This window comes from Mustela putorius, unplaced genomic scaffold (assembly GCF_011764305.1).
Source record: "Mustela putorius furo isolate JIRA1106 unplaced genomic scaffold, ASM1176430v1.1 tig00000549_pilon_pilon_pilon, whole genome shotgun sequence".
Lineage (NCBI taxonomy): Eukaryota > Metazoa > Chordata > Mammalia > Carnivora > Mustelidae > Mustela > Mustela putorius.
Window position 1 is genome coordinate 232,465 of NW_025421411.1, and position 18,218 is coordinate 250,682.

Genomic DNA, 18,218 nt, shown 5'->3' on the forward strand with positions numbered 1-18,218 from the left:
GGGTGAGTGAGAGGGAGCCTGGCATATATAGAAGCCAAGAGAGGGCTGACATATGGGACAGTGGCCCTCACAACCTGAGGATACACATTCAGGTAATATGCAGCTGAAGAATCCCAGACCTCACATCAACAATGGGCAGAAAGGTGACAACCATTGGAGAAGGAGCCATGGCCATGGAAAGTGCGTCACAGCCTGATCCAGTAGTATCCTAGTATAAAACCAGTGGCACAGAAGTGAGGAAAGAAAAAACAGACCCCCCCCCCCCATCAAGCACTCACTTTGGAAAACAGAAAGCAATTACAGAATTTCAATATTTTTTTTTTATTTTTTATAAACATAGATTTTTATCCCCAGGGGTACAGGTCTGTGAATCGCCAGGTTTACACACTTCACAGCACTCACCAAAGCACATATCCTCCCCAATGTCCATAACCCCACCCCTCTTCTCCCAACCCCCCTCCCCCCAGCAAACCTCAGTTTGTTTTGGGGATTGAGTCCATTATGGTTTGTCTCCCCCCCAATCCCATCTTGTTTCATTGATTCTTCTCCTACCCACTTAAGCCCCCATGTTGCATCACCACTTCCTCATATCAGGGAGATCATATGATAGTTGTCTGTCTCTGCTTGACTTATTTCGCTAAGCATGATACGCTCTAGTTCCATCCATGTTGTCGCAAATGGCAAGATTTCATTTCTTTTGATGGCTGCATAGTATTCCATTGTGTATATATACCACATCTTCTTGATCCATTCATCTGTTGATGGACATCTAGGGTTCTTTCCATAGTTTGGCTACTGTGGATGTTGCTGCTATAAACATTCGGGTGCACGTGCCCCTTTGGATCACTACATTTGTATCTTTAGGGTAAATACCGAGTAGTGCAATTGCTGGGTCATAGGGCAGTTCTATTTTCAACATTTGGAGGAACCTCCCTCCATGCTGTTTTCCAGAGTGGTTACACCAGCTTGCATTCCCACTAACAGTGTAGAAGGGTTCTCCTTTCTCCGCATCCTTGCCAGCATCTGTCATTTCCTGACTTGTTGATTTTAGCCATTCTGACTGGTGTGAGGTGATATCTCATTGTGGTTGTGATTTCTATTTCCCTGATGCCAAGTGATATGGAGCACTTTTTCATGTGTCTGTTGCCATCTGGATGTCTTCTTTGAAGAAATTTTCTGCTCATGTCCTCTGCCCATTTCTTGATTAGATTATTTGTTCTTTGGGGTGTTGAGTTTGCTAAGTTCTTTATAGATTTTGGACACTAGTCCTTTATCTGATATGTCGTATACAAATATCTTCTTCTCCCATTCTGTCAGTTGTCTTTTGATTTTGTTAACTGTTTCCTTTGCTGTGCAAAAGCTTTGATCTTGATGAAATCCCAATAGTTCATTTTTGCCCTTGCTTCCCTTGCCTTTGGCGATGTTCCTAGGAAGATGTTGCTGCGGCTGAGGTCGCAGAGGTTGCTGCCTGTGTTCTCCTCAAGGGTTTTGATGGATTCCTTTTGCACATTGAGGTGCTTCATCCATTTTGAGTCTATTTCTGTGTGTGGTGTAAGGAAATGGTCCAATTTCATTTTTCTGCATGTGGCTGTCCAATTTTCCCAGCACCATTTATTGAAGAGGCTGTCTTTTTTCCATTGGACATTCTTTCCAGCTTTGTCGAAGATTAGTTGACCATAGAGTTGAGGGTCTATTTCTGGGCTCTCTATTCTGTTCCATTGATCTATTTGTCTGTTTTTGTGCCAGTACCATGCTGTCTTGATGATGATAGCTTTGTAATAGAGCCTGTAGGCTGGAATGGTGATACCACCAACTTTGGCTTTCTTTTTTAATATCCCCTTGGGTATTCGAGGTCTTTTCTGGTTCCATATAAATTTTAGAATTATTTGTTCCATTTCTTTGAAAAAGATGGATGATACTTTGATAGGAATGGAATTAAATGTGTAGATTGCTTTAGGTAGCATAGACATTTTCACAATATTTATTCTTCCAATCCAGGAGCATGGAACATTTTTCCATTTCTTTGTGTCTTCCTCAATTTCTTTCATGAGTACGTTATAGATTTCTGAGTATAGATTCTGTGCCTCTTTGGTTAGGTTTATTCCTAGGTATCTTATGGTTTGGGGTGCAATTGTAAATGGGATTGACTCCTTAATTTCTCTTTCTTCTGTCTTGTTGTTGGTGTAGAGAAATGCAACTGATTTCTGTGCATTGATTTTATATCCTGACACTTTACTGAATTGCTGGACAAGTTCTAGCAGTTTTGGAGTGGAGTCTTTTGGGTTTTCCTCATATAGTATCATATCACCTGCGAAGAGTGATAACTTGACTTCTTCTTTACCGATTTGGATGCTTTTAATTTCCTTTTGTTGTCTGATTGCTGAGGCTAGGACTTCTAGTACTATGTTGAATAGCAGTGGTGATAATGGACATCCCTGCCGTGTTCCTGACCTTAGCGGAAAAGCTTTCAGTTTTTTTCTCCATTGAGAATGATATTTGCGGTGGGTTTTTCATAGATGGCTTTGATGATATTGAGGTATGTGCCCTCTATCCCTACACTTTGAAGAGTTTTGATCACGAAGGGATGCTGCACTTTGTCAAATGCTTTTTCAGCATCTATTGAGAGTATCATATGGCTCTTGTTCTTTCTTTTAATGATGATGTGCTGTATCACATTGACTGATTTGCGGATGTTGAACCAACCTTGCAGCCCTGGAATAAATCCAACTTGGTCGTGGTGAATAATCCTTTTAATGTACTGTTGAATCCTATTGACTAGTATTTTGGTGAGAATTTTCGCATCTCTGTTCATCAAGGATATTGGTTTATAGCTCTCTTTTTTTGATGGGATCCTTGTCTGGTTTTGGGATCAAGGTGATGCTGGCCTCATAAAAATGAGTTTGGAAGTTATCCTTCCATTTCTATTTTTTGGAACAGTTTCAGGAGAATAGGAATTAGTTCTTCTTTATATGTTTGGTAGAATTCCCCCGGAAAGCCATCTGGCCCTGGGCTTTTGTTTGTTTGGAGATTTTTAAGGACTGTTTCAATCTCCTTCCTGGTTATGGGTCTGTTCAGGCTTTCTATTTCTTCCTGGTTGAGTTGTGGTAGTTTTTATATGTTTCTAGCAATGCATGCACTTCTTCCAGATTTTCAAATTTATTGGCGTAGAATTTCTCATAGTATGTTCTTATAATAGTTTGTATTTCTTTGGTGTTAGTTGTGATCTCTCCTCTTGCATTCATGATTTTATTTATTTGTGTCCTTTCTCTTTTCTTTTTGATAAGTCTGGCCAAGGGTTTATCAATTTTATTAATTCTTTCAAAGAACCAGCTCCTAGTTTCGTTGATTTGCTGTATTGTTTTTTTGGTTTCTATTTCATTGATTTCTGCTCTGATCTTTATGATTTCTCTTCTCCTGCTGGGCTTAGGGTTTCTTTCCTGTTCTTTCTCCAGCTCCTTTAGGTGTAGGGTTAGGTTGTGTACCTGAGACCTTTCTTGTTTCTTGAGAAAGGCTTGTACCGCTTTATATCTTCCTCTCAGGACTGCCTTTGTTGTGTCCCACAGATTTTGAATCATTTGTTTCCATGATTTTTTTCAATTTTTTTTCTTTAATTTCCTGGTTGACCCATTCATTCTTTAGAAGGATGCTGTTTAGTCTCCATGTATTTGTGTTCTTTCCAAACTTCCTCTTGTGGTTGAGTTCTAGCTTCAGAGCATTGTGGTCTGAAAATATGCAGGGAATGATTCCAATCTTTTGATACCAGTTGAGTCCTGACTTAGGACCGAGGATGTGATTGACTGTGATTTGAATATTCTGATGAATGTTCCATGTGCACTAGAGAAGAATGTGTATTCTGTTGATATGGGATGGAATGTTCTGAATATATTTGTGATGTCCATCTGGTCCAGTGTGTCGTTTAAGGCCTTAATTTCCTTGCTGATCTTTTGCTTGGATGATCTGTCCATTTCAGTGAGGGGAGTGTTAAAGTCCCCTACTATCATTGTATTATTGTTGATGTGTTTCTTTGATTTTGTTATTAATTGGTTTATATATTTGGCTGCTCCCACGTTGTGGGCATAGATATTTAAAATTGTTAGATCTTCTTGTTGGACAGACCCTTTGAGTATGATATAGTGGCCTTCCTCATCTCTTATTATAGTCTTTGGCTTAAAATCTAATTGATCTGATATAAGGATTGCCAATCCTGCTTTCTTCTGATGTCCATTAGAATGATAAATTCTTTTCCACCCACTCACTTTCAATCTGGAGGTGTCTTCAGGCTTAAAATGTGTTTCTTGGAGGCAACATATAGATGGGTTTTGGTTTTTTATCCATTCTGATACTCTGTGTCTTTAGATTGGGGCATTTAGCCCATTACCATTCAGGGTAACTATAGAGAGATATGAATTTATTGCCATTATTTTGCCTGTAAGGGTCCTGTTACTGTATATTGTCTCTGTTCCTTTCTGATCTACCACTTGTAGGCTCTCTCTCTGCTTATAGGACCCCTTTCAATATTTCCTGTAGAGCTGGCTTGGTGTTTGCAAATTCTTTCAGTTGTTGTTTTGTCCTGGAAGCTTTTTACTCTCTCCTATTTTCAATGATAGCCTAGCCGGATATAGTATTCTTGTCCGCATGATTTTCTCGTTTAGTGCTCTGAAAACATCATGCCAGCTCTTTCTTGCCTGCCAGGTCTCCGTGGATAAGTCAGCTGCCAATCTAATATTTTTACCATTTTATGATACAGACTTCTTTTCCTGGGCTGCTCTCAGGATTCTCTCTTTGTCACTAAGGCTTGTAAATTTTACTGTTAGGTGATGGGGGTGTGGGCCTATTCTTATTGCTTTTGAGGGGCATTTCTCTGAACCTCCTGAATTTTCATGCTCATTCCCTTTGCCATATTGGGGAAATTCTCCCCAATAATTCTCTCCAGTATACCTTCTGCTCCCCTTTCTCTTTCTTCTTCTTCTGGAATCCCAATTATTCTAATGTTGTTTCATCTTATGGTGTCACTTATCTCTCAAATTCTCCCCTCGTGGTCCAGTAGCTGTTTGTTCCTCTTTTGCTCAGCTCCCTATTCTCTGTCATTTGGTCTTCTATATCACTAATTCTTTCTTCTGCCTCATTTATCCTAGCAGTGAGAGCCTCCGTTTTTTTTGATTGCACCTCATTAATAGCTTTTTTTGATTTCAACTTGGTTAGATTTTATTTCTTTTATTTCTCCAGAAAGAGATTTTATATCTCCAGATAGGGTTTTTCTCTAATATCTTCCATGCCTTTTTTCGAGCCCATGTAGAACCTTGAGAATTGTCATTCTGAACTCTAGATCTGACATATTACCAATGTCTGTATTGATTAGGTCCCTAGCGTTCAGTACTGCATCTTGTACTTTTTTTTTTTTTTTTTTTTGGTGGTAAATTTTTCCGCCTTGTCATTTTGTCCAGGTAAGAGTATATGAAGGAGCAAGTAAAATACTAAAAGGGTGGCAACAACCATAGGAAAATATGCTTTAACCAAATCAGAAGAGATCCCAAATCGTGAGGGGGGAGAAAGGGAATAAAAAGGGGTTCAAAAAGAAAGAGAGAAAAAGAAAGAAAAAAAAAAAGAATTAAAACAAGAAAACAAATAAAGAAAAGTATAAAAAAGAAAAAATATATATATATATTACATAAACTAGTTAAAAAACGTTAAAAAAGAAAAGGGTAAAGGTTAAAAGAATTAGCAGAAGAAGAGAATAAAAATGAAAAGACAAAAATAACTTCAAGACTAAAAAATCACAGGGAGATAGCCATGAGTTCCGTGCTTTGCTTTCTCCTCCTCTGGAATTCTGCTGCTCTCCTTGTTATTAAAACTGCACTCCTTGGTAGGTGAACTTGGTCTTGGCTGGATTTCTTGTTAATCTTCTGGGGGAGGGGCCTGTTGTAGTGACTCTCAAGTGTCTTTGCCACAGGCAGAATTTCACCACCCTTACCAGGGGCCGGGCTGAGTATCGGCTCGGGTATTTGCTTTCAGGAGCTTTTGTTCCCTGAGCGCTTTCCGTAGAGTTCCAGAGGATGGGAATACAAATGGCGGCCTCCTGGTCTCTGGCTCAGAGGAGCCGAGAGCCCGGGGCCCCACTCCTCAGTGCATCCTCAGAGAACAGCGCCCAGTAACTCCGGTCTGCCTGACCTCCGGCTGTGCTCCGAGCTCACTGAGCCTGTGGCCTGTTCAAGGTAACACCGAGCTGTGAGCTTACTGTCAGCTCTGTCTCTGTAGCCGGCTTTTCCATTCCAATACCTGCAAGGTCTGCGACACTCAGACACCTCCAATCCTTCTGCCCTATGGGACCTGAGGCCACGCTGACCCCACGTGAGCTTTGCCCTGGTTTAGCCTCTGGAGCGATGTCCCTCAGTGGAACAGACTTTTCAAAGTCCTCCTCCGGCTATCAGGCCCTGTGCGCTGAGGGCTTCCTGTGCGACATGATGCTGGATGCTGAGGGCACCGAGTTCCGGGCGCATAGGTCGCTGCTCTGCTCGCATGTTCCAGCGACTACTTCAGGGCTCTGTTCAAGAGCCACACCCGGGAATCCAGGGCCAGCATGATCCACATACACGTTACGTTGGCGGCCGGCCTGCAGCGCTTGCTGGATTTCATTTATACGGCCTGGCTGCCGCTGTCCATGGACACGGTGGAAGTCACGCTGGAGGCCCCCAGCTACCTGCAGGTGACTGAGGCGCTGGGGCTGTGTGGCTGCTACCTGGAGCGCCAGCTGGCTCCGGAGAACTGCTGCTTTGCAGCCAGCATGGCGGCGCGCTTCGGCCTGGCCCACCCAGAATTTCAATCTTTTTAAAAGATTATATATATAGGGAGAGGAGTCAAGATGGCGGAGAAGTAGCAAGCTGAGACTGCTTCAGCTAGCCGGAGATCAGCTAGATAGCTTATCTAAAGATTGCAAACACCTGAAAATCCATCGGCAGATCGAAGAGAAGAAGAACAGCAATTCTGGAAACAGAAAAACAACCACTTTCTGAAAGGTAAGACTGGCGGAGAAGTGAATCCAAAGCGACGGGAAGATAGACACCAGGGGGAGGGGCCGGCTCCCGGCAAGCGGCGGAGCAACCGCGCACAAAATCAGGACTTTTAAAAGTCTGTTCTGCTGAGGGACATCGCTCCAGAGGCTAAACCGGGGTGAAGCCCACGCGGGGTCAGCGTGGCCTCAGGTCCCGCAGGGTCACAGAAGGATCGGGGGTGTCTGAGTGTCGCAGAGCTTGCGGCTATTTTTTTTTTTTTTATTCTCGCCTTCGGGTAAATTTTTTTTTTAACTGTTACCTTTTTCTTTTTTAACGATTTTTTACTAGTTTATCTAATATATATATTTTTTCTTTTTTACATTTTTCTTAGGTGTTTTCTTTTTTAAAAAATTCTTTTCTTTTCTTTTTTTTCTTTTTTCTTTTTTTTTTCTTTCTTCCTTTTTGAACCTCTTTTTATCCCCTTTCTCCCCACTCACAATTTTGGATCTCTTCTAATTTGGTTAAAGCATATTTTCCTGGGGTTGTTGCCAACCTTTTAGTATTTTACTTGCCCCTTCATTTACTCTTATCTGGACAAAATGACAAGACGTAAAAATTCAACACCAAAAAAAGAACAAGAGGCAGTACCGAAGGCTAGGGACCTAATCAATACAGACATTGGTAATATGTCAGATCTAGAGTTCAGAATGACAATTCTCAAGGTTCTAGCCGGGCTCGAAAAAGGCATGGACGATATTAGAGAAACCCTCTCGAGAGATATAAAAGCCCTTTCTGGAGAAATAAAAGAACTAAAATCTAACCAAGTTGAAATAAAAAAAGCTATTAATGAGGTGCAATCAAAAATGGAGGCTCTCACTGCTGGATAAATGAGGCAGAAGAAAGAATTAGTGATATAGAAGACCAAATGACAGAAAATAAAGAAGCTGAGCAAAAGAGGGACAAACAGCTACTGGACCACGAGGGGAGAATTCGAGAGATAAGTGACACCATAAGACGAAACAACATTAGAATAATTGGGACTCCAGAAGAAGAAGAAAGAGAGAGGGGAGCAGAAGGTATACTGGAGAGAATTATTGGGGAGAATTTCCCCAATATGGCAAAGGGAATGAGCATCAAAATTCAGGAGGTTCAGAGAACGCCCCTCAAAATCAATAAGAATAGGCCGACACCCCGTCACCTAATAGTAAAATTTACAAGTCTTAGTGACCAAGAGAAAATCCTGAAAGCAGCCCGGGAAAAGAAGTCTGTAACATACAATGGTAAAAATATTAGATTGGCAGCTGACTTATCCACAGAGACCTGGCAGGCCAGAAAGAGCTGGCATGATATTTTCAGAGCACTAAACGAGAAAAACATGCAGCCAAGAATACTATATCCGGCTAGGCTATCATTGAAAATAGAAGGAGAGATTAAAAGCTTCCAGGACAAACAAAAACTGAAAGAATTTGCAAATACCAAACCAGCTCTACAGGAAATATTGAAAGGGGTCCTCTAAGCAAAGAGAGAGCCTACAAGTGGTAGATCAGAAAGGAACAGAGACCATATACAGTAACATCACCTTACAGGCAATACAATGGCACTAAATTCATATCTCTCAATAGTTACCCTGAATGTGAATGGGCTAAATGCCCCTGTCAAAAGACACAGGCTATCAGAATGGATAAAAAACCAAAACCCATCTATATGTTGCCTACAGGAAACTCATTTTAAGCCCGAAGACACCTCCAGATTTAAAGTGAGGGGGTGGAAAAGAATTTACCATGCTAATGGACATCAGAAGAAAGCAGGAGTGTCAATCCTTATATCAGATCAATTAGATTTTAAGCCAAAGACTATAATAAGAGATGAGGAAGGACACTATATCATACTCAAAGGGTCTGTCCAACAAGAAGATCTAACAATTTTAAATATCTATGCCCCCAACGTGGGAGCAGCCAACTATATAAACCAATTAATAACAAAATCAAAGAAACACATCAACAATAATACAATGATAGTAGGGGACTTTAACACTCCCCTCACTGAAATGGACAGGTCATCCAAGCAAAAGATCAGCAAGGAAATAAAGGCCTTAAACGACACACTGGACCAGATGGACATCACAGATATATTCAGAATATTTCATCCCAAAGCAACAGAATACACATTCTTCTCTAGTGCACATGGAACATTATCCAGAATAGATCACATCCTCGGTCCTAAATCAGGACTCAACCGGTATCAAAAGATTGGGATCATTCCCTGCATATTTTCAGACCACAATGCTCTAAAGCTAGAACTCAACCACAAAAGGAAGTTTGGAAAGAACCCAAATACATGGAGACTAAACAGTATCCTTCTAAAGAATGAATGGGCCAACCGGGAAATTAAAGAAGAATTGAAAAAAATCATGGAAAGAAATGATAATGAAAATACAACGGTTCAAAATCTGTGGGACACAACAAAGGCAGTCCTGAGAGGAAAATATATAGCGGTACAAACCTTTCTCAAGAAACAAGAAAGGTCTCAGGTACACAACCTAACCCTACACCTAAAGGAGCTGGAGAAAGAACAAGAAAGAAACCCTAAGCCCAGCAGGAGAAGACAAATCATAAAGATCAGAGCAGAAATCAATGAAATAGAAACCAAAAAAACAATAGAACAAATCAACGAAACTAGGAGCTGGTTCTTTGAAAGAATTAATAAAATTGATAAACCCCTGGCCCGACTTATCAAAAAGAAAAAAGAAAGGACCCAAATAAATAAAATCATGAATGAAAGAGGAGAGATCACAACTAACACCAAAGAAATACAAACTATTATAAGAACATACTATGAGCAACTCTACGGCAATAAATTTGACAATCTGGAAGAAATGGATGCATTCCTAGAAACATATAAACTACCACAACTCAACCAGGAAGAAATAGAAAGCCTGAACAGACCCATAACCAGTAAGGAGATTGAAACAGTCATTAAAAATCTCCAAACAAACAAAAGCCCAGGGCCAGACGGCTTTCCGGGGGAATTCTACCAAACATTTAAAGAAGAACTAATTCCTATTCTCCTGAAACTGTTCCAAAAAATAGAAATGGAAGGAAAACTTCCAAACTCATTTTATGAGGCCAGCATCACGTTGATCCCAAAACCAGACAAGGATCCCACCAAAAAAGAGAGCTATAGACCGATATCCTCGATGAACACAGATGCGAAAATACTCAACAAAATACTAGCCAATAGGATTCAACAGTACATTAAAAAGATTATTCACCACGACCAAGTGGGATTTATTCCAGGGCTGCAAGGTTGGTTCAACATCCGCAAATCAGTCAATGTGATACAACACATCAATAAAAGAAAGAACAAGAACCATATGATACTCTCAATAGATGCTGAAAAAGCATTTGACAAAGTACAGCATCCCTTCCTGATCAAAACTCTTCAAAGTGTAGGGATAGAGGGCACATACCTCAATATCATCAAAGCCATCTATGAAAAACCCACCGCAAATATCATTCTCAATGGAGAAAAACTGAAAGCTTTTCCGCTAAGGTCAGGAACACGTCAGGGATGTCCATTATCACCACTGCTATTCAACATAGTACTAGAGGTCCTAGCCTCAGCAATCAGACAACAAAAGGAAATTAAAGGCATCCAAATCAGCAAAGAAGAAGTCAAATTATCACTCTTCGCAGATGATATGATACTATATGTGGAAAACCCAAAAGACTCCACTCCAAAACTGCTAGAACTTATACAGGAATTCAGTAAAGTGTCAGGATATAAAATCAATGCACAGAAATCAGTTGCATTTCTCTACACCAACAGCAAGACAGAAGAAAGAGATATTAAGGAGTCAATCCCATTTACAATTGCATCCAAAACCATAAGATACCTAGGAATAAACCTAACCAAAGAGACACAGAATCTATACTCAGAAAACTATAACGTACTCATGAAAGAAATTGAGGAAGACACAAAGAAATGGAAAAATGTTCCATGCTCCTGGATTGGAAGAATAAATATTGTGAAAATGTCTATGCTACCTAAAGCAATCTACACATTTAATGCAATTCCTATCAAAGTACCATCCATCTTTTTCAAAGAAATGGAACAAATAATGCTAAAATTTATATGGAACCAGAAAAGACCTCGAATAGCCAAAGGGATATTGAAAAAGAAAGCCAACGTTGGTGGCATCACAATTCCGGACTTCAAGCTCTATTACAAAGCTGTCATCATCAAGACAGCATGGTACTGGCACAAAAACAGACACATAGATCAATGGAACAGAATAGAGAGCCCAGAAATAGACCCTCAACTCTATGGTCAACTAATCTTTGACAAAGCAGGAAAGAATGTCCAATGGAAAAAAGACAGCCTCTTCAATAAATGGTGCTGGGAAAATTGGACAGCCACATGCAGAAAAATGAAATTGGAGCATTTCCTTACACCACACACAAAAATAGACTCAAAATGGTTGAAGGACCTCAATGTGCAAAAGGAATCCATCAAAATCCTTGAGGAGAACACGGGCAGCAACCTCTTCGACCTCTGCCGCAGCAACATCTTCCTAGGAACAACACAAAAGGCAAGGGAAGCAAGGGCAAAAATGAACTATTGGGATTTCATCAAGATCAAAAGCTTTTGCACAGCAAAGGAAACAGTTAACAAAATCAAAAGACAACTGACAGAATGGGAGAAGATATTTGCAAACGACATATCAGATAAAGGACTAGTGTCCAGAATCTATAAAGAACTTAGCAAACTCAACACCCAAAGAACAAATAATCCAATCAAGTAATGGGCAGAGGACATGAACAGACATTTCTGCAAAGAAGACATCCAGATGGCCAACAGACACATGAAAAAGTGCTCCATATCACTTGGCATCAGGGAAATACAAATCAAAACCACAATGAGATATCACCTCACACCAGTCAGAATGGCTAAAATCAACAAGTCAGGAAATGACAGATGCTGGCGAGGATGCGGAGAAAGGGGAACCCTCCTACACTGTTGGTGGGAATGCAAGCTGGTGCAGCCACTCTGGAAAACAGCATGGAGGTTCCTCAAAATGTTGAAAATAGAACTGCCCTATGACCCAGCAATTGCACTATTGGGTATTTACCCTAAAGATACAAATGTAGTGATCCAAAGGGACACATGCACCCGAATGTTTATAGCAGCAATGTCCACAATAGCCAAACTATGGAAAGAACCTAGATGTCCATCAACAGATGAATGGATCAAGAAGATGTGGTATATATACACAATGGAATACTATGCAGCCATCAAAAGAAATGAAATCTTGCCATTTGCGACAACATGGATGGAACTAGAGCTTATCATGCTTAGCGAAATAAGTCAAGCAGAGAAAGACAACTATCATATGATCTCCCTGATATGAGGAAGTGGTGATGCAACATGGGGGCTTATGTGGGTAGGAGAAGAATCAATGAAACAAGATGGGATTGGGAGGGAGACAAACCATAAGTGACTCTTAATCTCACAAAACAAACTGAGGGTTGCTGGGGGGAGGGGGTTTGGGAGAACGGGGTGGGATTATGGACATTGGGGAGGGTATGCGCTTTGGTGAGTGCTGTGAAGTGTGTAAACCTGGTAATTCACAGACCTGTACCCCTGGGGATAAAAATATATATTAAAAAAAAAAAGATTATATATATATATATATATGTATGTATACACACACACACACACACACACACACACACACATATATATATAATGTTCAGTTAGCCACATTAGGTTTTGATGTAGTGTCCAATGATTCATTAGTAATGTATAATGCCCAGTGCACATCACAACCCGAGCCATCCTTAATATCCATCACCCTGTAATCTAAAGCCAAATTAAGTTCCTCCTAACATTAAAAATAGAACTACTCTATGATCCAGCAATTACACCAATAGGTATTTACCCTCTAAAATACAAAATACCAATTTGGAGGGGCTACCAACACCCCTATGTTTATGACATGATTTACAATAGCCAAATTATGGAAGCAAGCTAAGTGTCTATCCATTGATGAATGGATAAGGGTAAGGTGTATATATATACAATGGAATATAATTTAGTCATACAAAAGAATGAAATATTGCCATTTGCAAAGACGTGAGTGGAGCTAGAGAGTATTATGTTAAGCAAAATATGTCAGTCAGAGAAAGAAAAATACCATATAATTTCACTTACATGTAGAATTTAAGACATAGATCAAATGAGCAAATGGGAAAAATAAAGACAAACCAAGAAATAGCTATAAACCTCTTAGCTACAGGGAACAAACTGACGATTACCAGAGGGGAGGTGGGTAGGGAGATGTGTGAAATAGGTGATAAAAATTGAGGAGGGAACTTGTGATGAGCACCAGTTGAGGTATGGAATTGTTGAATCACTGTATTGTTTTTCTGAAACTAATACAACACTATACGTTAACTATAGTAGACTTTAAATTAAAAAACATGAAACCAACTTAATAATCATTTGGTCCACTTACCCTTTTTATGGAGGATAAAATAGGAAAACTAACTTGTCCAAGGCTATACAGGAATTAGTGGGCTGGTCAAAACCTGGATTCCCTTTATACATTAGTCACTCACTGTTGTGTCATTATTATAGGCCACTGGGTGTGAGATACATATTAGTAAACTGCTCTTAAGAAAAAGAAATGGACCTTTCAGAAGACACGATACTGGAATAGTGTCCCTTTATATTCATAGCACACTCTCTTCTTTCCAAAGAACAGCCAATTATTTTATGGAAATGTCATTCAAGTAATTCTTCATGATAAAAGACAGATTGAATCTCCATATACCTAATGAAAAATACGAGGCCCAGAGAGGGGAAGTGACTTGTCCAGAACCACAACATATGAACAGCAGAAGTGATAACATTAGTTATCAGTTTTTCTGGGAATGACCCTGCCACCTCAGATCAATAAAGAGGAAAAAGTCTATTTTCATTCCTAGCTCCTCTCTCTTAAATGTTAGTAAAAGAAATGCAGTATTTATTGTGAAAGGGAGAAAGAAAGGGTGGTCTGATTTACCTTCTGAGTCCTTTTCATAGAAAACGCCATGGGGGTGTATGGTGTAGGGGCGAGAGGCAAAATTCTTCAGGTGGATAAGGATGACATCTCCCACCTCAGCCTGCAACACTGGTCCCAAGAAACCCAACCAAGCTGGCTGGACCATTTCATCCATGTATGTGCCATCTCTGTATTCCTTGTAAATGGTTTTCTTGTAACTGCTCCCTATGCGGTTCTTGTCAGAATTTAGGAAGCTGGAAGCTACTCTGGGAAGGAAGAAGAGAAAGACTCATAATTTTGCCACCATCTTTAAACCTCTGGAGAGTTCTTTTCCAGAAGAAGCTGGCTAAAAATGACGATTTTTGTTTAAAGCAAAACAAGAGAAAACGAGATTGTACTGACCAAAACACAGAAGGTTAGAGTCTAACTTTTAGACAATGGGAAGCATTAAATTAAGGCACATAAAATTGGGGCACCTGGGTGGCTTAGTCAGTTAAGTGCCTGCCTTTGGCTTGGGTCGTGATCCCAGGGTCCTGAGATTGACCCTTGTATTGGGCTCCCTGCTCAGTGGGGAGTCTGCTTCTCCCTCTCCCTCTGCTCCTTCCCCTGCTTTCTCCCTCTCTCTTTCTCTCTATTTCTGTGTGTGTGTCTTTCGATATCTCAAATAAATAAACAAAAAACTGTAAAAAAAACATTTAAAATGCTAATATTTGACCACTTTTAACCTCCAAAAAAAATCAATTTCACACAGTTCAACCTAATATATAGTAATGGGGAAAAAATCAAATATGAACTGACTCTTTTTAAGTGATTAAATCCCAGTCTATATGGCCTGACTTTGCATCATCTTGCTATATATATGAGATCTTATGGTATAGCTGTTAAGGTCACAAATGTTAGAGCTCGGATGACGTGATTAAATGCCCATATTGTTACTTAAAAATCTGTGGGAATTTGAACCAGTTAACTACTTTAAGCATAATTTCCCCATCTGTAAAATGGACATAATCATAGTACCAAGTTCAGACACAATAATGATGACTAAAAAAAATTAAAATATATAAAGAGCTTAGGACAGTGCCTGAAAAACAGTAAAAGCTTAAGAGATGTTAACTATTATTTCAAAATATTGGGGATAGGGAGGGGGAGGAGCAAGACGGCAGAGGAGTAGGAGACCTAACTTTTGTCTTGTCTCAGAAATTCAGTTAGACAGTTATCAAACCATTCTGAACACCTACAAATTCAATGGGAGATCAAAGAAAAGAATAGAAGCAATTCTATGAACAGGAAAGCATCTGCTTTCTGGAAGGAAGGACCTGTGGAAAAGTGAATCTGAGGCAATATACTGAATGATAGACCATGGTTGGGGAGGGGCCGGGTCCTGGCAAATGGTAAATCAGCAGAGCACAAAATCAGAAGTTTTAGAAGTGAGTTCCACTGAGGGACATTGCTCCAGAGGTTAATCAGGGGGTGAAGCCCTCACTGGGACTGTTGGTCTCAGGGTCAGCAGGGTCACAGAAAGACGAGGGGTGCCTGAGTATGGCAAACAGCCAAGTCTTGGAGTGGGGAAGCCAGCTGCAGAGATTGAGCTAAGGAGTGGGCACTCAGCTCAGGATTACCTTAAACCATGATATGAGGCACCTTCAGACCACTCTTCAAGAAGGGACCCCACAAGTGGAAGATACAGGGAGACTCCTCTCCCTTCTCCACCAGGAGGGGCAGTGCAGGAGCACACTGCAGGAATCTGCTGGGATTGGAGATTCCAAGTGGGACCATGTGCCAGAGATAGAAACACTTGGTCACAGGCTGGCTTACCACAGAGTGTGGTGAGAGAACATGGATACAAGAGTGATTGTTTTTTCCCTGAGGATGCACTGAGGAGTAGGACCTTGAGCTCTTGGCTCCTCTGGGTCAGAGATTGGGAGGCTGCCATCTTCATTCTTGTCCTCCAAAGCTATACAGAAAGCATTCGGGGAACAAAATCTACTGAGAGCAAACTTGAGCAAATTGTTTAGTCTGGCCCCTGGCAAGGGAAGTGCAATTCCGCATTGTGCAAAAATATTTGACAGCCACTGCAATGCCCCACCCCCCCCCATAATATCAGTAAAAACATCCAGCTAAGACCAAATTTACTGATCAATGAAAACCGCAAAACACCAGTGGTTGGGGAATACAGTTACATAGAACTTATGTGTCCCCCCACCTCATAATTCTTTTGTCTTTCAAAGCTAAATTTTTAAAATTTTCCTCATTTTTCCTTTGTCTATTTTTTCCTCATTCCTATTTTAACCATTTTATCATATCAATGCCTTTTAAAAATTTGTTTTTTAATTTTCATTTTTATAGTCACATTCTATCCCTTCATTGTATTTAACCTTATTTTTATATACATGTAAGATTTCTTTCTTTAAAATTTTGGGATAGTTTCTTCCAACAGCCAGAAATATTCCTGAAATCTAGCATATGGCTTTGTTCTAATGTCCAGCCTAATCACATTCTCATTAAAAAAAAAAAAAAAAAATATATATATATATATATATATATATATAGTATTTATTCATTTGACAGACAGAGATCACAAGTAGGCAGAGAGAGAGAAGGAAGCACGCTCCCCACTGAAGAGAGAGCCTGATGTGGGGCTCGATCCCAGGACCCTGGAATCATGACCTAAGCTGAAGGCAGAGGTTTTAACCCACTGAGCAATCCAGGCACACCAACATTCTCATTTTTTTAAATCAACCAACTTATCAATTCCTTTTCAAAAATGTTTTTTTTAATTTTCATCTTTTGAGTCATAGTCTATCCTTTCATCAATTTTAAACATAACATACATATGTGTATGTACACGTATATGTTTACCCTTGCACATATATATGTATACATATAAATATATATAAGTTTTTCCTTCTTTAAAATTATGGGAGGCAGATTCTTCCAACAGATCAAAATTAACCCAAATCAAGTGTGTGGCTCTGTTCTATTAACCAGCCTACTCATATATATATATATATTTTTTTTTTCCTTTCTTCTTTCCCCAGGTTTGGGTCCCTTCTGATTTGGTAAATATATTTTTTCTGAGGTCGTTGTTGTTACCCTTTTAAAACTTTGCTCTCTCATTCATCTATTCTTGTCTGGACAAAATAACAAGGCTGGAAAACTCACCGAAAACAAAACAAAACAGAACAGAAAAACGAAGAGGCAGTATCGACAGCAGGGGACCTAATTGATACAGATATTAGTAAGATGTCAGAACTAGAGTCCAGAATGATGATTATAAAGATACTATCTGGGCTTGAAAAAAGCATAGAATATTCAAGGGAATCCCATTCTGGAAAAATAAAAGCGATTTTGGGAGAAATAAAAGAAAAAAAATACAACCAAGTAGAAATCAAAAAAGTTATTAATGAGGTGCAATAAAAAACTGAGGCTCCTACTGCTAGTATAAATGAGGCAGAAGAGAGAATTAGTGATACCAAATGATGGAGAATAAGGAATCTGAGAAAAAGAGAGTGAAACAACTACTCTATCAGGCAGGGAGAAATTGAGAGATAAGTGATGCCATAAGAAAAAAAAATATATTAGAATAATTGGGATCCCAGAAGAAGAAGAAGAAAGGGAGGGGAAAGAAGGTATATTGAAGAAATTATAGCAGAGAATTTCCCTAATTTGGGGAAGGAAGCAAGCATCAAAATCCGGGAGGCACAGTGAGCCCCCTCAAAATCAATAAACATAGGTCAACACTTCATCATCCAATAGTAAAGCTTACAAGTCTCAGAGACAAAGAGAAAATCCTGAAAGCACCTCGGGAAAAGAGACCTATAAACTACAAAGGTAGAAATATTAGATTGACAGCAGACCTATCCACAGACACCTGGCAGGCCAAAAAGGATTGGCATGATATATTCAAAGCACCAAACAAGAAAAATGTTGGGTCAAGAATACTATATTCAGCTAGGCTGTCATTGAAAATAGAAGGAGAGGTAAAAAGCTTCCAGGCCAAACACAATCTAAAAGAATTTGCCAACACCAAACCAGCCTTACAGGAGATATTGAAGGGGATCCTCTAAGCAAGGAGAGAGCCTAAAAGTAACAGACCAGAAAGGAATAGAGACAATATACAGTCACTTTACTGGCAATATAGTGTCACTAATTTCATATCTTTCAATAGTTACCCTGAATGTAAA

At 39.8% G+C, this 18,218-nt stretch overlaps 1 protein-coding gene across 1 annotated transcript in view; it reads right to left on the reverse strand.

Moving 5' to 3' along the window:
* Positions 1-18,218, reverse strand: part of HEPH (hephaestin) — a 145,870-nt gene that overhangs the window by 107,023 nt on the left and 20,629 nt on the right. The window contains 1 exon segment of the mRNA XM_045081218.1: positions 14,056-14,300. Coding sequence (XP_044937153.1) covers positions 14,056-14,300 — 245 coding nt within the window.